The following is a 22,500-nucleotide window of genomic DNA, read 5'->3' as shown; positions in this document are numbered from 1 at the left end:
AAAGATTTTTTTGGCACGTTATATGTGCGCCATTTAATTATAAATCATTATAATTATTATAATTATTATTACATCTAAGTTCGTAGAGTGATTCTGGAGAAAGGTAAACCGTCATAGACTGTGGATGTGAAAACTTCCTTGAATGAACAATCATTATTTAATTATAAATCATTATAATTATTAAAATTATTATTACATCTAAGTTCATAGAGTAATTCTGGAGAAAGGTAAACCTTCATAACCTGTGGATGTTTAAACATCCTTGAATGAACAATCATTCATTTAAAAATGATAAAATAATGTAGGAACTCACTTTGCAAAACGTGGATTTTATACATATGCTGATCTTTGAGTGCACATATTTCTTGTTGCAGTCTTGTACGAACATCAAAATATTTCTGGCAAGACGTCAGCACTTCTTTCGCGATAAGAATTGACGAAATTCCTAATCGCAGACGAAACATGAAGACAAAACAAGGCGTGATCCGACCTCCAACTTACTCTAGATGCGTGCAAGATTTAAAACGTGCTAAAATCTACGGTCATATAGAGCCTGGTTTCGCCAACGAAAATTAAGATAAATACGATATATTTTTATTAGAAACAATTATTCTGTAACCCTTTAACATGCACATTATTTATTTTTTTACATTTTAATTCTAATCAATAAATCATAAATATCCTATACTATAATTCCTGTATCGTTAACTCGACGCGAAACACCTTTTTCAGACATTTTTAAGGCTCTTCAGTAGACCTTTCCTACCTCCCAAAAAAGCGTCCTCCCTAGTAAGCTAAAACAAAGGAATCTGACTAAGCTCCAAGACTGGCTTGGCGAAGTCTCTCGAACGGAGGTATATTTTTGCATCAATATTACGTCAAGATCTCCGACGTAATGTATATTTAGAAACTGGCCATCGAAAATACCCACTGGAAAGTGTGTTTTGAGTGTATTCTCTGATACAATTTATCTTCAGAGCTTGCTTCGGGAGAGCAGTCATGAGATAGAGGCCATTTGGACCCTACTCGAGTTAATGGCCTGAGGAGATAAATAGCGACATTTGGCATCTCCCGTTCTTCTTCTTCTTCTTGAATCATTTTCTAGGGCGGGAATGGCGGGATTTGTGGAAAGCACCGAGATATCGAAGGGTTTACTTTTTATTATTGTGTTTTTAAGTCTTCACAACTTTACTTTTATTATTATTATTATTATTATTATTATTATTATTATTATTATTATTATTATTATTATTATTATTGGAACAGGATATCAGGTCAGGTCAAGCAGGGGTCGTCGTCAGTGCTGGTATTATTCCGTAGACGACCCCTGCTTGACCTGGACCTGATATCCTGTTCCAATAAAAAATTACCTTCAGCATTTATGATTTTTGAAAATTCCCAATATGAATATTGGTCAGTTACTCAGAAACATCGCTGAGCCTGAGAAGCGAATTGTAAGGAAAATAGAAAAAAAACAATATATAAAATCAACTCGCTTAATTCTGCCATTCTTTTTAACAGTATTTGCCTAAAAGAGGGTCTTCTACCAAAATATTATTATTATTGGTGAAAGCTTCCACAGTGGTGTAAGTGAAAATACATTTGTTAGAAATATATATAGATACTAGCGAGAGCTCTCGAGAACCTGTGACTCATGCTATGTTTATTATTATTATTTATTATTTTATTATTTATTATGATTATTTATTGATGGCAGAAGGTTTGTTGGTGGCTTTTCAAATGTGTTTTATGATTTTTATAGGAAGATTCTTAGGGTATGATTACCTCCACCAAATTTATTATTTTTATTTATTTATTTTGTTTTCATTTTATTTGTCTATCACAATCTCCTATCGACTATTTTTTTTTTTTCTTATAGTGTGGGGTTCTGGGTTGCATCCTTGCCTCTTAGGAGTCATCATTTTTCTCACTATGTGGGCTGTTTCTAGGAGCACAATCTTCTGCATGAGTCCTGGAGCTACTTCGGCATCTAGTTTTTCCAGGTTCCGTTTGCCCATTATTATTATTATTATTATTATTATTATTATTATTATTATTATTATTATTATTATTATTATTATTATTATTCACCTACGTACTAAGCTTCCTTTGCATGTCAGTGGCTATGTACGAGAAGAAAATCAGTGAATATATGTAACAGAGAGAGAGAGAGAGAGAGAGAGAGAGAGAGAGGAGAGAGAGAGAGAGAGAGAGAGAGAGAGAGAGAGAGAAATTATCACACAGACGCAGGCAAAGATAGAGAAAAAAAATAACGAAACCAGATAAACAGAGACAAGATATGAGAGAGAAAGAGAGAGGAGAGAGAATTATCATATAGACGCAGGCAAAGAGAGAGAGAGAGAGAAATAAACGAAACCAGATGGAAAAAAAAAAAATATAAACAGAAAGACCAAGTCCATGGATATAGAGAGACGAAGTCGATGAGAGAGAGAGAGAGAGAGGAGAGAAGAGGAGGAGCAAGATGAGATCGAGGATGAGAGAGAGATGAAGAATTATCTTACAGACGCAGTCAGGGAGAAATAGAGGAAAAAAAACAGATAGACAGATAAAAAGACAGACGAACCCGTCATTTTGTAGGCAGACGAATCCCAAGCATTCCCAGAGTTTTATGTTTCACAAAGACCTACGCAAAAAAAAAGAAAAAAAAAAAAAAAAACCACCGCGCACACATGCACACAGTACGATTTCGTAATTTTTTTTTTCCTTTTTTAGTGACGTTACGAGACTCCCATTAAAAGAAAAACCAAACGGACCCAAACTTTTCAAACTCGAAAGAGTTTTTTTTTTTTTTTGGGGGGGGGGCCGGGTGGATTGTATGTCAAAGGAGAGAGAAACAGAGAGAGAGAGAGAGAGAGAGATAGAGAAAGGTTTTTTCGATCTTGAATTCTTGCTCGATAGTTTAAGTATCGAACTATCTGTTTAATTAGTCCCTTGAAGAATGATTTTTTTCTTTTTTTTCTATTTATTCTTAAACATGTTCAGTTCATGAAATAGTCGCACACACACACACACACACACACACACACACACAACACACACACATATATATATATATATATATATATATATATATATATATATATACTATTATATATATATATATATTATATATATATATTTTAATATATTATATATATATGATATATATATAAATTTGTGACTCACATTGGGATCGAACCCAAGCCTCTCCGTTGAAAGGCAGAAGGCTGGTGCTAACTAATTGTGGTTCAGTTGGTAGGCGCCCTTGCCTTTCAATTGAGAGACCTGGGTTCGATCCGATGTGAGTCAGAAGTTTACTCTGTTCCACACGTGATGGTGTGTTGATTACATATATAATGTATATAGTATATATATGTATCATATATTTATATACTGATGTAGATATGAAGATAAAAGGCCCATAAAATTTCTGTATCTTTAACAGATACAAATATGTATACATTGATGTATATATGAACATAAAAGGTGCATAGAATTCCTTTATCTTTATCTTTACTCGGCGCGAAATTGAAGGAACCTGATTAGTGCAGCAATAAGTTAGTATAGATGCCAAGAGCCGTCAGAAAGTGCAAAAGATCAGTCTTATAAACTTGACAAATTCAAGGACAACTGAGCGAAAATCCGTTGGCAAGTATTACTTGAACAGGAAACGCATCCTTGAACAAGCCTAGTGTGGCAGATTTTTATATATAAAAAAAACAAGCCTTTTATGTATGTATGTACGTACGTGTGTATGTATGTATGGCATATACGTATATATATATATAGTATATATATATATATATATATATACATATATATACATATTTATAAATATGTATATGTACATATAAATATATGTGTGTGTATATATATATATAAATATATATATATATATATATATATATATATATATATATATATATATATATGCTTATGTATATATGTAAATGTATCTTTCACGACCCTCCACAATGGGACTAACAACCAGACACTTGATTCACAGATTTGATCAAAGTAGCACAATGAATTTTATACGACACGAAATTTAACCCCCCCCCCCCCCCCCACCCCCCCCCCCCCCCCCCCCCCCCCTTAGGATCGTATCTTGGGGATTCCGCTGCATAGGTAGGATTCCCTTGTGTATGCATGCGTGTTATGAGTATCTGTTCCATAAAATAAATAAATAAATAAAATATTTGAGTGAAGAGCGGTAGGACACAGAACCACACTTGTGACGTCAGCTTAAACTTTAGTACTAAAGAATGTAAGTGGTATTTCACTTTACAACCCTGTTTGCTGTCTTTGCCATAAAGTCTCGCTGTGACAAAGCAATAAAGAAAAATTTGTCATCCTTTGTTTCACGAAAAAGCTCTCAGTGGTCTAGCGGTGATAAATGAAATACCCCGCCTTTTTTCGTCTTCTTTTATTGGCGCGCGTAAGAGATTTTAAAGCTACGCGATAAAGATGTGCCAAATCATCTCCCGCCCATTTTGCCACCTGGCCTTCGCCCGCCCTGTTTTCGTCGACAAATAAACTGCTCACCTCTCCCAACTTGATTCGTCTCGTAAGCTGTGTGACCTTTCTGTCAGCCAGCGAGTCTGACATATTCTTGAACGTATTCTTAACAGGGGGCGGCGGGAGGGTGGTTGTTGTTTTTGATTTAGCTGACCTTGTGTCAGCACGGGCTCTTGCTCACAGAGCAGCCCGTAAACGAGGGTGGGCTGGCGGAGGTCTGAAATATGCCCGCAATTCGCCTCTTATGCAAATATGGCAACTCGATACCTCCGGGTTTCCACATAAGTGGATATTCTGGGGATCTTAGTTTACACGTTCCGGGAGACCAAATAAATGCAATTCCCTCTAACAATCAGCTTCCTGTTCTGAAATTCTAAGCAAGAGAGAGAGAACTCGGCCACTTTGGGTCTGATGCCGCCCCACATTTTCTTCCTCTTTCGCGTCAGGTTAAACAAATCGCGCCATTAGGAACTTGCCATCGTGCTCGGTAGAGGTGGAATATTCATTGCCTGTTGGGCGTCACTGTGGTCCATTACCACTTGCATCTAGATTTATATAAAATTTGAACAACCGGATGAAAGAAAATAATAATATTATTAATAATAAAAGCTAACATAGTCTAAAGATATGAGTAATATTTTAAAATTAAAACCCACACACAGGGTTAGATGATAGATTCAATTGTGAATTCTCATTCAGCGAAGTAGCATTTTTCACCATTGTATCAAGAAGAACCCAAAGCTAGACCTATTTTGTGCATATTCTTTAATCCTTTTAAATAGAATTAGTTCAAAGTAAGCATTAAAAATAACATTCCAAAAAAAATTAAAAATATATGAACCCAAAAAGTCACGAAAAGTAAGTATAAATGAAAGTTGAAGGTTTTTTTTTTTCTTCTTCTTCTTCGTCCAAGCAATTATGAAAGCACGTTACCCCACCCCCCCTCCCCATAAAGCCTCACTGGCGTGATCGGTATGGTCTTGGCCTGTCACCTCGGTGGCCGCGATTTCAATTCTCGGGCATTCCATTGAGGTGTGAGAGATGTGTATTTCAGGTGATAGAAGTTCACTCTTGATGTGGTTCGGAAGTCACGTAAAGCCGTTGGTCCTGTTGCTGAATAATCACTGGTTCCATGAAACGTAAAAACACCATACAAACAAACAAACAAACACTACCCCCAAAACCATCTCGGAGCAATTCGTGTGTCTGAAACCTAAGCCGGGCTGCCCTCACGGCGATGACGATCCTGCTGTAATTGAATACAACTGCATTTAGAGCTGTGTATTTTTCTTCCCGTTAAACACAAATGTCTGACTCACAGTAATAAGAATGACTCTTAAGAGTTAGTGGGTTTCTGGCGTTTTAGGGCAACATACTTCATATCAGTATGTCACTTTTCTGTTGAGCATCGGGGGATAATTACGTATGCGTTGGTTAGTTATAATCCACAGGTCCACACTAAGTCTTGCATTGGAAGTAGAATCCAGAGGTCCATACTAGGTCTCTCGTTGGCTGGGGAATCCACAGGCCCACACCTAGGTCTCTCGTTGGCGTGGTGGAATACAAAGGTCTACACGAGGTCTCTCATTGGTTTAAAGAATCCAAAGGTCCACACTAGGTCTCGTTAGCAGATAGAACCCAGAGGTCCACACTAGGTCTCGTTGGCAGATTGAATCCAGACGTCCACACTAGGTCTCGTTGGCAGATAGAATCCAGGGGTCCACATTAAGTCTCACGTTGGGTGGTTAGAATCCAAAGGTCCACTGTAGGCCTTACTTGAGGTTCTTTGCAGCGTGCCTTCGGCCCCTAGCTGCAACCCCTTTCGTTCCTTTTACTGTACCTCCTTTTATATTCTCGTTCTTTACATCTTACTTTTCTCAAACCTCTCCTAACAATTGAGTCATAGTACAACTGCGAGACTTTCTTCCTGTTCCACCTTTAACAACTTTTTTGTCAATTTACGTTTCATGGCTGAATGACCTCACAGGTTCCAGTGCTTGGCCTTTGGCATAAATTTTATATCAAATTCAGTTTATTAATATTTCATTGTTAAATATCGCAAATCTGCGCGTCACAAAAATCGTTAAAGAAACAAAGACGTAGTAGGCTTTTTATGTATATAGAAAATAAATATAAGGTATTTTGATGCAAAATGAGCACTTTGATGGTGATTGTAGACTGAAAATACGTTAAACTGCTCAAAAATTAAACGCGACTTTTCTTGGTTTTTGCTCTAGAAAACTAATGAATTACGTCAAAGAATTTCTATGACTTCACTCTGTGTTTAAGATGAAAAAACACTCACACAGTTATTGCGCATAAATTAAAGTAATTATAGCAAAAGCAAAGTCAGAGACCATAGGCCTAAGAATCGAGACCATAGGCCTAAGAATCGAGACATAGGCTTAAGAATCGAGACATAGGCCTAAGAATCGTGACCATAGGCCTAAGAATCGAGACCTAGGTCTAAGAATTGAAACCATAGGCTTAAGAATCGAGACCATAGGCTTAAGAATCGAGACCATAGGCCTAAGAATCTTGACCATAGGCTTAAGAATCGAGACCATAGGCCTAATAATCGAGACATTGGCTTAAGAATCGAGATATTGGCTGAAGAATCGAGACCATAGGCCTAAGAATCGAGACCTTTGGCCTAATAATCGAGACATTGGCTTAAGAATCGAGACATACTTAAGAATCGAGACATTGACTTAAGAATCGAGACCATAGGCCTAAGAATCAAGGCCTTAAGGCGAAATTCTTATTGCCCTAGTAATTAATCCAGTGCTTGCGAGATGCATACCCTAATGTCGTCGTTAAGGTGAACATTTGCAATTTGTCGGTTTATGATTTACTGAGGCTATTATCCTGAGCTGATTAGATGTATATTTATGCATGTGTATACTTGCGTGTAAGAGCGAGTACTGCATAATTTTAAAAGTTTTCGGGAATGACACTTTTTTCTGATAAGGTCCATAGTTATATTCAAATAAAGAGAGCATAGATACAATAGTTGAAAGATACCATATTTTTTCACTTGTCATCAAAACTTTTGAAATTGTCGGTTCTTACTGTGAAATTGACAAGAAAATGCAATCTAAAAATTATGTTATTTAACGCAACCGCTTTACTCATCTGTGTCTGCCTCATTTTTTTTTTTTTAGACATTTTAATTAAAACTTTTTATCTGGTGTCTCGTGAATATTTGATAGTCATTTACGGTCTTTCTTTTATGTGGTTTATGTTTTGTTTCAATAGTTTTATTTTTTTTCATTTACTGTTTTAGCCTTTTTTGTTTTTTTACCTCCAATTTTTTTAAAAATGAAATTGTTATCATTCGATCTTTCGTCAAAATCAGTGGATTTTCTTTTGTAAATGTACAAAGATTACTTTTTTTTCCTTCTTGTACTTCGAATGTTCTTTATATATTTTTCAAATAACTCTTGAAATCTTTAACAATAATTTTTGGAAATATAATTCCGCTTTACCACATATTTTAGTTTTCTGTAAAAGAAAACTATCGAGATGGCTTTATCTGTCTGTCCGCACTTTTTTCTGTCCGCTCTCAGATCTTTAAAATACCGAGGCTAGAGGGCTGCAAATTGGTATGTTGATCATCCACCCACCAATCATCAAACATACCAAATTGGAGCTCTCTAGCCATAGATGTTTTTATTTAATTTAAGGTTAAATTTAGTCATGATAGTGCGTCTGCACCTTTATTTGACCGCACATTCTGGAGAGCAACTGAGCACTCGACAGTCGTAGCTTATAGTTTTATACTGCAGTACATCGAGAGTTTCATACAGCATCATATGCTGTACAGAAAACTCGATTGCGCCAAGGAAACTTCGGCGTAATTTTTACTTGTTGTTATCAGTGAATATTTTGCTTCGCAACTTTTATATATTGTAAATATATTTTTTCTTGTTTACTTTGTATAGCCATATGAATGATTTCCAAAATAGAGCATTTCAAGGTCACGCTCCTGAAACTGTTCTAAGTTTCACGACATCAGACGGAGACACAGCGACCCTTCTTGTCCACAGCAGTCTTGCGTCATCATCTCAGTCCTGTCATAACCTTTAACGCTATCTTTGCTAACCTTAGCAAGTCCTTAATCCTCCCCGATTTCAATCTAATTCGAAGCGCAAACTGATAATCATCTGTCAGCTCACAGTGGCGGCCCTGTGTCACTGCATACGAAGCTTAAGAGAAGCTCATTTATCTATTTTTTATTTTGCCTCGTTAACTCCCAGAAGATTATAAAGATGTAATCGTGATAGTATCCTTCTCCCTGGAGACTCTGTGACGCGGTTGGACGCTACTTATCGGTAAATCTCGCTCATTTAATTAACAAGAAGTCCTTTCAGACAGACCCAGTCTGCTCCAAGTGTGCACTGTGAAATTCTGTTTATTTGTAAATTGAAATGTTTTGATGCGGACATTCCATATTTTTTTAATTGCTTTTTTTTGTAAGGTATGAAGTAGTCAGTCCTTTGGACCTTCTTTGTAGTATTCTTAGGGTAATGGCGTGTTCTTTTTATAAAGAGGTGGGTCTATGACTTAGTATTTTTGGTTATTAATAGGTCTTAACTAAATAGCCAAGGGTTGGAATCAGTAGGTCACCTTGGAGCCCAAGGTATTACACACATATATATGTGGGTGTGTGTGTATTTATATACATATCATACTATATATATATTATATATATATATCTATATATATATATATATATATATCTATATATATTATATATATATATATCTATATATATATATATATATATATATATATATATATAAAGAACCCAGAAGGAAAAAAACAAAAACGCTTAGAGAAAAACTACTTGACATTTCAAATCAATTCGGTAACAGATATACCGTACAATACTAAGTCTAAGGCATTATGGAACCTTTCTGCCAACGCTTGAATACCTTTATCGATCTTCCAATCCCTCCCACGATAGAAACGAGGAAGCTGAAGGTTAGTTTTGTTTGAATTTTGTAATGAATGTATTCTCTCACTCAACACCAATTCCTGGAGTTTCCAAACGTAAATTGCTTAAATGTCCAAGGCCGAGCTGGGTAGTCAATAAGTCACGACTTGGGCTAATTGGTGGCCCTACCCTGACCAAAATGGGGTCCCCAGCGTTCCAGGGAAGGGGTTATGTTACGGGATGTACGCAGGACCCTCTTAGTGGGTCCTGGATGTACGGTACCACAGGGCCTGGAAAATTCACCCCACTGACGCGTGGGAGACTGGAACACCTTTTGTTGGAGAGCTGTTTTGTTGTACTTTATACCAATACTCTTCTTGTTTTTTATGGTTCATCATTTTATTCTATTGTTTATAGCAAAAGACTAAGTTATTGGTGGGTTATTACTTTCAAACTGTTGCGACAATGGCAGATGTCATTACCGACAAAAATATATTTGTGTATTAATATATAGATATATATATATATATATATATTATATATATATATATATATATTAATATAAATAATAATCTTTATATATCTATATATATATATATATATATATATATATATATATATATATATATATATATCTAAGTATAAAAAGCCCATTAAAACACTCTGGGTAAAGCTAAGGACTATATTTCGGTGGACCAACTTGATAAGGGTAAAAGTTAGTCCACCGAAATAGTCCTTAGCATTAAACCAATGTTTAAATGGACCATTTATACTTGAGACGTATCCTGCTTTAACAAAAGAATTTATATATATATATATATATATATATATATATATATATATATATATATATATATATATATATATATATATATATAATATATATATATGTATACACGACTTCAGAAAAATGTAAGCGTGTGCCCTTCGATAACTTAATATTATTTCGCATCCTGACATAAAATGAAAAAAAATGTTAGAAAATGAGTTTATTAATTGCTAATTATGTTTAACAGTATCGTGCACCTATCTCTTAAGCTTACGTAACATATTGAAGTGAAGTTGCTCCAGATCCGATGGCAAGGCAAACATGCAGTGAAAGGTTGGTGATAAAGTTTAAGTTGTTTGAACAATGTGAGACTATCAAAGGAAGCCGCGATATCTTACAAACTGTCTTTCTGAGAGAGAGAGAGGAGAGAGAGAGAGAGAGAGAGAGAGAGAGGAGAGAAGAGACAAGTGTGATAAAGTTTTTGATAGGTTCTAGGTTGGCAGTGTCTGCTTATCATAAACCTCATCATAACTCTTGCAGAAAAACGTCGCTCAATTTTGAAAGTGTACGGTAAAAGCTCTCAGTGAGAGATCAGTGTAATTATTAAAGATAGTTTTCCCCCCCACCCCCCCCTTGAATGTACGATAACGAGAGTCTCCCCATGAATGTACGATATCTGGAGATTTCCTCCCTGAATGTTCGATAGCGAGAGTTTACCCTTGAATGTACGATAGCGAGAGTTTTCCTCCCTGAATATACGATAGCGAGAGTTTACCCCCTGAATGTACGATAGCAAGTTTTCCCCCATGAATGTACGGTAGCGAGTTTTCCCCCATGAATGTACGATAGCGAGAGTTTCCCCCCTAAATGTATGAGAGCGAGATTTTCCCCCCTAAATGTACGAGAGCGAGATTTTCCCCCTGAATGTACGATTGCGGGAGTTTTCCTCCCTGAAAGTACGATAGCGAGAGTTTCCCCAATAAATGTACGATAGCGACGCAATTCCGACATCTACATGGCTGCGAGTGGTGAGAACTATACGTCATATTTTAGGGTTCCTCTTTGCAAAACAGAAATTTTGCTTATTTTAACAAAAAAAAAATCCAGGAAATAGTTCCGTAGCAGTTCTTAGAAGGGAGAGGATCCTCTCATGCCTCCAGTGATGATCCTTTATTAGATAATATTCGTCATTTCTTAAGGATTCCTTTAGGACTTCCGTGCCCTATATTGGCAGTAGGATTCTCCATATCCTCCTTTCGGGCGTCAGATTGCTTCTGCATTTGGTAAGCCCCTCAAGGAGGTAATGATATGAACTCTGGTCCTCCGTTCTTGCCTGATAAGTGACATTATGCAATGGCTTCTAAGGAGGTTGTGTGGTTCGTAACTCCAGAGAAATGTGACTGTAATAAAGCCTGTGACCCACCAGACTACGTAATTTATTTCGGAGATAAAGGCAAACGGCCTTTAACTTCATCTTAAAGAGAAGTGACCGGCAAATCGACTCGTAATGAAAAGGATCAGGAGATAAAAGAGGATTGTGGACCACGGCGCGGGGTGTTTCCACGCCCTAAGAGTAGTCGGTGGACTGCTCGCCAAGGTTGGTCAGAGAGAGAGAGAGAGAGAGAGAGAGAGAGAGAGAATACACAAGGAAGGGCGATGGGTGGTCGCGGGAGGTCTGGTCGTTTTTTTTTTCTTCTTTTTTTGCGAGTTAGGGCATGGAGTGAAAAAAGTTCGTTGATGTATTTGCTTTTTTTTTCTTCTCTCTCTCTCTCTCTCTCTCTCTCTCTCTCTCTCTCTCTCTCTCTGTCTTCTTTGTTTGTGTACGTATATATATGGAAAAAGCGTGAGTGTTAAGTACACATACACTCCCGGATCTGGACCGTTTTATCACTGAGCATAAGTCGGCATCCAATTCCTGCGTTACGTCACGGGCTGCCCTGATGAACGCGCTGGAGCCCTAAGCAAACGTGACTACTCCCGGAAGAGCTGAGAGGGTAATTCGTGGTATCAGTGTGAGTGGTTGACGCCTGTGAACCTGAGAGTCGAAATGAAACTTCTTGAAAGGTATATTCATACTTCTTGAAAAGGATGATGAAACTTCTTGAAAGGTATATTGAAACTTCTTGATAGTCATCATGAAGATTCTTGAAAGGTATATTCATACTTCTTGAAAGTCATAATGAAACTTCTTAAAAGGTATATTGAAACTTCTTGAAAAGGATGATGAAACTTCTTGAAAGTCATAATGAAAATTCTTGGTAGGTATATTGAAACTTCTTGAAAGTTATAATGAAACTTCTTGAAAAGAATGATGAAACTTCTTGCTTGAAAGGTATATTGAAACTTCTTGAGATTCATAATGAAACTTCTTGAAAGATATACTGAAAGTAATTGAAAGTCAAAATGAAACTTCTTGAAAAGGATGATGAAACTTCTTGAAAGATATATTTAAACTTCTTGAAAGATATACTGAAACTAATTGAAAGTCAAAATGAAACTTCTTGAAAGGTATGTTGAAATTTCTTGAAAGTCATAATGAAACTTCTTGAAAAGGATGATGAAACTTCTTGAAAGATATAATGAAACTTCTTGAAAGATATACTGAAACTAATTAAAAGTCAAAATGAAACTTCTTGAAAGGTATATTGAAACTTGATGATGAAACTTCTTGAAAGGCACTTTGAAACTGGGGGGTCGCTGGAAGAAAGACGATACCTTTCGAAGCACCAGAGACCTGCAAAGAACCCAGCCAGAGACACACACATAAACATCACCTCGAAGTATATAGTAGTAATGTCGGTAAAGGAATGTCCCAAGGTCATGACAGTTGTAGTGGCCCGAATTAATCCTTCAAGGATTTTAGCAGCGGCACTGGTAATTTCTTCAAGGATTTAAGAGGATCTTCAGCTTTTTTTTTTCTCTTCTTTTTTTCACGGTCATACGATGCGGTCCTGGCAGGGTATGTTAATGGAGATGCAAGCTCTCGAGTGGGTAAAGGTAATCCCTACATGGGTACACAGACGTGAACTGTGCTCTTCATATGGGCGGAGTACTTGAGTGAAAATGGTTACAGGATACCATCATATATTGAGGAACTCTCTCTCTCTCTCTCTCTCTCTCTCTCTCTCTCTCTCCACACACACACTCATAAGCATACGCATGTTGAGTTAAGTCGACTCTCTGCTGATTAGAAATTCATTTCTCGATATAATGTAGTTCGGATCCCACAGTAAGCTGTAGGTCCCGTTGCTAGGTAACCAATTGCTTCCTAGCCACATAAATGATATCTAATCTTTCGGGCCAGCCCTAGGTTAGTATATCTTAGTTTTAACAGATCACTGAGCTGATGAACAGCTCTCCTAGGGCTGACCCGAAGGATTCGATATTTTTACGTGGCTAGGAACAAGTTGGTTACTTAGCAACGAAACCTACAGCTTATTGTGGAATCCGAACCACATCTAGAAATATATTCGTCTGATTTCGCGTCGGCATAGGGGGGGGGGGGGGGGGGGGGGGGGGGGGGGGGTGGGGGGGGGGGGGGGGTGGGGGCGTAATCGAACCCATACCCTGAGATCGGTAGTCAAGCACGTAAACGACTTTTCCAACGAGGAACTCGGGCCAGCCCTAGGTGAGCTGTTAATCAACTCAGTGGTCTGGTTAAATTAAAGATAAAGTACATTATTTAGTTTATTGAATTGGTTGCGTGTCTTCTTTTGTAAATCGGGGTTTGGGGTTATAGCGTTTATTTTTCTGTTATGGATACTTACACTCATAAGCTTTTCCATCTTATTCATGTTCATATTCATCATCATTTTCATCAGTTTGCTGTCGGTGAAGTATCCAAGACGAATTTTCAATATAGAAATATATAGTTATTTTAGGCACAAGTATTTTTAAAATAAGAAATAAGTGTACTTTCTAATATTTACCTAAGGAAAAATAGCTTTCTACTAGTTCCTGAAGTGATCGTCCAAACGTCTTAAATATGAAGATGAGAGAAGAAGAAGTACGATGCTGATTGCATCGTCTCTGTCAAAGATCCTAAGTTTCCCCCAGAAGCTTTGAACTCCCCCCCCACCCCAACCCCAACCCCAACCCCACCCCCCGACTCCCATCTCCCTCCAAAAAAAAATAAGAAAAATATTATTGGCGCAAACTTCGCCACCGAAGATACACAAAACTTCTTAATGACTCTTTTGTGATGCCTGAGCACGATAACTACAGCTTTTATCTCCCGGGAGAAGTTTCCCGCGTGACGTCACCGGAATCTTGACCTTTCGTCGCGGAAGCAAAAAAGCAAGAAAGAAAAAAAAAAGCTAGAATGCGTCGCGGAGCGGAAGATCTTCAGATATGTCTGAAGGAGTCATTAAGGAGTATTGTTTGTCTTTTGTGGAAGAGTTTTGCGTCGACAATATTGTGTTATTGCGTCGTTTGGGAAACTTTCTCGGGAACTGGAGTGTTTTGAGAAAAACTCTCTCTCGAGAAACGGGGTGGAGTTCGTATCATTCTTAATTCTTTCTTTATTTCCTCCTCCTCCTCCTCCTCCTCCTCCTCCTCCTCCTCTTTCTTCTTCTTCATGTTAGACTCCTCCTCCTCCTCCTCCTCTTCTTCTTCTTCTTCTTCTTCTTCTTTTCTTCTTCTTCTTCTTCTTCATATTAGCCTGTCACGTTTCGATAGGCCTATACGGAACCAGGTCGAAAATTTGGTAAACTATCAAAAACCATGTTTATCTCATGAAGAGAAATTGCAGAGAAATTGTTGTGAATTTCAAACTTATCTGCGTTCTAAAATTTCCTCTAAGACTTCTACAATTTGACCTAAAAAGGTCACCAATGGGCAACAGAAAATGACCTTGATGAAAAATAATCTCCATAAAATGATGAAGAAATTGAGATTCTTCGGAATCGTTTATTGGTCAAAGATCAGTTCAGCTACGACAGTTTATTTTTATTTTACTTTTTTTTTATTATGTAACTGTTGCCTAGTTAACAAAATTTGACCTGGATTTTCTTGATGCTTAGACTTAACGATGGTGTAGTCATTTTAAGGCTATTGAGTAACTTAGATCTCTTGAAACCTTCGAATTACGTAGATAGCCTGACCTCGATTTACAAAATCCAATACGTCTCTCAGATTTCGTCGGTCGAAGTTGTTTACGCGAAATATAAACATACGCTTCGCAAAGGTCTTGTTACTGTAACCGCAAAATTAGCCAAGCTGTAATATCAGTCTAGTATATACTAATTTATATGTGACTATCTATATTTATTTATTGCCTTTGACATCCCCTATACCTGCACATTCGAGATTATTCAGCGATATAGATAAAACAACTGATTTTACTCAATTTGTTCATCGAATTGAAATGGATTTTTTCGTTCGTAATATGTTGTTGAAAATAAGTATGACTGAACTTAAATGTCAGGTAATATTATCAGTCTGCTTCTGGCCCTCTTAGCAATATTTATTATTGTTATTTATTTATTTTTTCTTTCTTTCTTTGACAGGTGCCTACATGTACCTGTTCGCTCGACAGGTATTGCACTGGGAGGCCTCAGACTACGGGTACTGGGTGACCTACAAGAACTTCCTCGCTACCTCAGGTAAGAACCCAAACCAAGAACTTGAAGAATAGGGAAGTGCTGTCTTCTTTCAGTTTTATTTCTTGTCACCAGATCCAGATAGCTTTAATATTCTGAGAAGTATTCTCTTCTTTAAGTCTTGTTTCTTGTTACCAAATCCAGATAGCTTTAGGATTCAAAAGCAATAGATGAAACGGCTTTTTCCCAGAGCTAAAATTCAGTTTATATCATTGAAGCCAATTTTAGGATTATCCCAGTAGAGGAGTAGTGCCGTCAGTGCACCTCACTTGGTGCACTGTAGGCGTTACTAAAGGGTTGTTTGCAACTCCCCTTAAGCGCCTAGCAGCACCCACTTCTTTAGCCTTTTACTTTACTTCCATTACCTCTTCCTTTCTTCAGTCTAGCCGTCCAACCTCTGTGACTGTTACTTTTTAGTTCAACCGTTTTCTTCCCAAGTCCCACCTTCAATCCTTCATCTCCTTTGCTCTCTGGATCTCTTTATCTTGCTTTCCATCCCTCGAAACTCTCGCTGTTGATAGTCTCAAGCTCTGAATGGCCGGAAGTGCCCCTGTGCTTTTTATAGCCTGACAGCCTAAATCTCATCAATTCGAAATCAACTTTAGAATTATAAATATTCCTCTCAGTAGACAGTCTTACTAAATTAAGCTCTGAATGACCGGAAGCGCCCCAGTGCTTAGATTGACAGCCTAACTCTCAGAAATCATGAACAGCTGAAGGATCACTAATATTCCCTTCTGTTTTGACAGGTTCCTTAGTAGCAGTACCGCTACTGAGCGGTACCCTGAAGATGACAGACAACATGCTGGCGATGGTAGGGGCGTTCTCCTTCCGTCTTTGACTACGTTCTCTACGGCATGGTGCGAGAAGAGACCTATTTCTTCATGTGGTTAGGTAAGTCGGAGCAAGGTGCAATGAAAGCTGTTTTTTTTTTTTTTTTTTTTTTTTTGCGGGACAGTTCATAGTGTCAGTGTAGGTTACATAAGAGTAAAGGTCAATGTGGGTATGTGATTAATGCAGGTCAGTTGAGATTTACAGGTTGGGTTTACATATATACTAGTGGATCCAGAAAAATTTCATGGGGGCCACCAGTTTCATATGAATATATTAGTATACATATATATATATATATATATATATATATATCTATATATAATATAATATATACATTACATACATATATATATAATATATAATATATATATATATATATATATATATATATATACAGATTTTTATATTTTTTCCCCATTTTTATGTTTCTCATTATGTTATCATTAATCAAATCTTCAATATTATTATTTTATATTTATCATTATTTTTCATGGGGGGCGCCACGTACCCGAGTGCCACACCCCGCCCCCCTCTCCCACCCCAAGGATCCTCTAGTGTTTACATTGAAAATTGTCCATAGGTATTGAATATGAAAAATCGGATAGCTTTGATTTCCTATGAATGAAATAGTCAGCAGGGATATACAATAATAAAAAATATCCGTAGAGATTTGCAGTGGGGAATTGTCTCTAAAAAAATCAGTAGGGATTTGTAAGAATACTATACTCTGTTTTTTCCATCTGTCCATCCGCCTGTGGTGTTTGCGTATGGTAACACTGCGTCCCGGGCTTTAGATAGTCACATTCAGCTTACATTCAACAATATTAACAATATCCTATTTCGAATATTAACAGTGTAATTCGCATACAGTAAATTATTAAAACACTTTTCAGTTGCAAATGTACACCCAGATATCCTTTTATTTACCTAAAACTTACACAAAGCGTAACTATCTTAAGCCCGGGACGCAGTGTTACCATACAAAAACACCACTGGCGGGTGGACAGATGGAAAAAATAGAGTATAATTATACTAGGATTTATAGTGATACTATTAAATGAAGATCACATACATGAGAGGTCAGGAAGAATTTAGATGAAAATATGGATAAGGATCCTCTACCATTATGTGTGAACTGTCAAAAGGCCAGTAGAAATTTACAATAAAGCGGTCAGCCAGAGTTTGCAATTAAAAAAAGATTAATTAGTATTTTCACTGAAAAATGTCCAAAGCAATATAAGGTTCATTTGGGTGGATTCTATTCAATAATTTTTTTCGATGGATAGGAAATAGTCACAGCTTCGGATAATTGAGATTTACGATAAATAAAAGCCATTAAGGCTTTGTGGTTCAGTTGCTGTTATTTGCAATGAAAAATGGGTAAATGTTATTTTTATATTTGAGAATTAAAGCTGTTATTTATGATGCAATTAACGTCACTATGTATAACGGCCAAAAGGTTTTTTTAAATTTTTGTGCAAGAGGAGGTCATTAAACCTGTATTTTATAGAATGTAAAATGTTATGTTATTCCTGATAATCGACGGTAATTATAGAAAAGATATAACGATAGTGAATAATTGTTCAAACTTGAAGATTATTTTTTATTTGCATATTTACTCTTTTCTAGAATTCGCTTTAAAAGTTGGAAAATTGGGAAAGAATACTTTTATGTGACATAATAGATTTTCAAAAAAAGCCAATTGGAGGTTGATCAATCAGATCAATCAAATACTGAGTAAATAATAGTTTATATATATATATTATATATATATATATATATATATATATATATATATATATATATATATATATATATATATTATATATATCATATATATATATATATATATATATATATATATATATATATATATATATATATATATATATTACTGCTGATCATTAATCCGTTTAATTGAAACCACTGTCAGTACTTGCTGCTCTAATGATCCTTTCTCCCCTCCTCCCCCTTCCCCCCTGCCCCCTCCAACCTACGGACGCAGCTCCGGTCTCCGCCCTGCTGGTCAACTCGTGCGCAATCGCCATCCGGGCCATGTTGTCCAAATACGTCCCGTCCGATGAGCTGGGTAAGTACACCAAATTTGGCCCTTCTCTGATTCTCTTTATATCTCGTTCCGGAAGAAACGATCGCCTGAAATAGCGAGGTCTCCCCTCTCTCTCTCTCTCTTTCTCCCTCTCTACTTCTTCTACTTCTTCTTCTTCTCTCTCTCGTGTTCGTAAAGTAGCCTGAGATTCTCTTTCGCTGGATCCTGGTATGTCAACAACCAATAAGGTGAATACCTCAGGTAATAACCTTGTGAATAGACTTACTTCCTAGTTGTTCATTGTTTTATTTATTCTTATGTTTGCGCGTATTTACAAAGAATGTCTATGTACGTATGTACAAGAATACCCTTTTGTATGATATATATACTTTATGACTAAAAGTTAGTCGAAGTACTTATGTTTATATATATATATATATATATATATATATATATATATATATATATATATATAAAGTTGACAGTCCTTTATATACAGAAACAGAAAGAGGGAAGGTCTGTCAGCCTCTATTTTTTTCTTTTTTCAAGTATGGACTTTGAAAAATGTGGAATAATAAATACGAAAGCACTTGTTCCAAGCCACCGTTTCACTTACCTCTCTACGTGGATTTAAGGATATTCTCAAGTACGTGTTCCTTCGAGCTACATTGTATATATATATATATATATATATATATATATACTTATATATATATGTATATATATAATATATATATAATATTATATATATATATATATATATATGCTTAAAAAAATCACAGTAGATGCACGTGACTTCATAAATAAGCGAATACCACGGAAATGAAAGTCAGGAATCAAGCGCTTTCGTCTTTATTCAGACATCGTCAAGGAGCTACTGAAGTACAATCGGAGAGGAAGGCTCAGGTACAAACAGACAGGAATACCAGATGGTTAATTATCAAAAGGGTAAAAATTAAAAGGGATAATCCAGGATTATCGGATATCACACGGTCACAAACTTAAAACAGATTCTGACCTAACCGAAATTACAAAGTATCTTTACAGTCCAAAACATGTAAAAAACTGAATATATTAATTTTGTTGCTTATATTTATCTACAACTTTTTTCATTATGAAAGCATCTTGGTTTATTTAAACTTGATGCTTTCATAATGAAAAAAGTGTAGATAAATATAAGCAACAAAATAATATATTCAGTTTTTACATGTTTTGGACTGTAAAGATACTTTGTAATTTCGGTTAGGGTCAGAATCTGTTTAAGTTTGTGACTGTGTGATATCCGATAATCTTGGATATCCCTTTTAATTTTTACCCTTTGATAATTAACCATCTGGTATTCCTGATTCTTGTTTGTACCTGAGGCCTTCCTCTCCGATTGTACTTCAGTAGCTCCTTGACGATGTCTGAATAAAGACGAAAGCGCTTGGATTCCTGACTTTCATTTCCCGTGGTATTCGCTTATATATATATATATATATATATATATATATATATATATATATATATATATATATATATATATATATATTAAAATTGTGCCAAATAGTTAGTTTGAAGTTCCAGTGGGCGTTCCGCAAACCTCATGACAGAAAAACACCTGATCTTTGCATATAGCCACTAAATAAATGAACATGGATAGACATTATGTTTTAAAGACAGAAGGTTTACTGATGATAACCGCGTAGAATAAATTAACTGTTACACCCGGATATAAAGCTAATAAAGATCAGAATAAGTGGTTAATGATTGATTTTACTTTAGAAATGGCGTTGCTGGTTTCTGTATATGTGTGTATATATATATATATATATATATATATATATATATATATATATATATATATATATAGAAAGATGTATAGATAAAGGATAGCTAGATAGTTATTGTATATTTATGAATCCATTTGACACTTTTTGTTTATCGAGGTCATTAGTTTCTTGTGAGACTTCGTCTTGAGAGCTGTATCAGTCTTTAATATTTTCCTTTTTTTAATAATTGTGACATTTTCACATTTTTCATAATTCCATCTACAACTTATAGAATACATATAGTACTTATCATTGATAACAAACTATAGTTAATATGAATGTTTATGGTGCGGTGAGATTACTCTTTAGATTGTCTTATTTCTTGATAAAGGTGAAATTTCCTCATCCATTGCTTAAATTCTGCTAAATGACGTCACAGAAACCTTGACGATAACTGGCGTAGCATAGCATACAGGGTGTCCATAAAGTCCCAGTACCATTCTGATTAGTAATATTTGTACTTGTAATGGTACTGGGACTTTATGGACGCCCTGTATAAATGTAAGTTTAATAAGTCATCGAATACGAAAATTTGAAAAATTTAGATAGAGATGAAAATAATCATTATTCAGTTCATTCTCATAATTTTTTCTACCATTGTTATTCATATTGTTATTTTCATTATACGATTAAAAAATTTTAAATCTCCACCATATATTAATTTTTTATTTCATTATACGATTCAAGTATTAATACCAAGTGTTTTTGCTTTAAACAAATAATTATTTATCAAACATTCGCTCTTAACCTAAGGTGAAGATCAGTCTTACTTAACTTACCCCTGAGAGAGAGAGAGAGAGAGAGAGAGAGAGAGAGAGAGAGAGAGAGAGAGGGTACAAACGATTTTCACCTTTACGGATCAGTGAAACAGAGGTGCATTGGAGACTGGTCGCATGAGTTTGCATTATATCCTCAATCTTTGTGCGTGTGTGTGTGTGGTGTGTGTGTGTGTCTTTTTCGGATGCCTTCATGGCTCCGCGAATGTCCTTCTGCGTCTTTCCTGTGTTTGCCCGGCGAGGTCCCTGTAACGATGCGGCAGATAAAAAAGGGATGATGGTTCCTTCCCTTCTTTTTTTTTTTCTTTTTTTCTGCGGGCTATTTGGTTACCGACGCTACGCAAAAAAAAATAAAAATAAAAAAAACGAAACATCAGCGGAGAAGAAAAAAAAGGATTCTTTGTTCTTTGGACCTACGGTGTGCTGTGGTTAATTTGGTTAATTGATGTTTCGTAATTAACCCTTTAGGTTTTTTATCGGTGGGCAAAAAGTTGAAAGTTAGACTCAATTTTCACAAATTATGCTTTTTTTTTTTTTTTTAGTCTGGCCTCGAAATTCGTTGTCGGTCCATTTTATTTTAAAATTGTTAGAAATTATGTTAAGTCTAATACGGCCTCATAGCTTCTGCTTATAGGCCGCAGGTTATACATGCGTATATATATAGAAATATATATATATATATATATATATATATATATGCGTGTGTGTGTGTGTTATATATATATATGTGTGTGTGTGTGTGTTTGTGTATATATGTATATATATATATATATATATATATATATATATATATTCATATTCACACACATATAGAGTATATATTTGTATGCATGTCTTTATAGAAAGACGTATAGGTATAAGGATACCTGGATAGTTACTGTATATGTATTTTGAATATACATATGTGTAATTTGATGTTGCTCGTCATAAATCAAAAACTAAAAATCCAGAACGTTATATTTCTTATGAAAAGAAAAGAAGTATAGATTAAGTATACACTTTCATATGACTCTGCAGAACTGAAAGTGAAAAAGTACATAGTAAAAATTGAGGAAACCAATTCGTAAGAGCGAGAATCACAAGTTCCTGCTATTGCTCGGTTTTCCATTCCAAATACCCACCATCTTTGGCATATCCAGTCATCCGAAGTGATGGTGACTCAGCATCAAACTCTTGAGATAAGCATCGTGTAGTACAAAAGGATCC

General features: G+C 35.9%; 1 protein-coding gene across 1 annotated transcript in view; it reads left to right on the top strand.

Annotated features, from left to right (window-relative positions):
• The window catches only part of LOC135207487 (probable peptidoglycan muropeptide transporter SLC46), a 113,640-nt gene that overhangs the window by 47,905 nt on the left and 43,235 nt on the right, over positions 1–22,500 (top strand). Inside the window, 4 exon segments of the mRNA XM_064239284.1 lie at positions 15,734–15,829; positions 16,576–16,655; positions 16,657–16,720; positions 18,666–18,749. Coding sequence (XP_064095354.1) covers positions 15,734–15,829; positions 16,576–16,655; positions 16,657–16,720; positions 18,666–18,749 — 324 coding nt within the window.

Source organism: Macrobrachium nipponense, chromosome 11, assembly GCF_015104395.2.
Source record: "Macrobrachium nipponense isolate FS-2020 chromosome 11, ASM1510439v2, whole genome shotgun sequence".
Taxonomy (NCBI): domain Eukaryota; kingdom Metazoa; phylum Arthropoda; class Malacostraca; order Decapoda; family Palaemonidae; genus Macrobrachium; species Macrobrachium nipponense.
The sequence above is the reverse complement of the archived record's forward strand: the minus strand, read 5'-3'. Positions and strand labels throughout refer to the sequence as shown.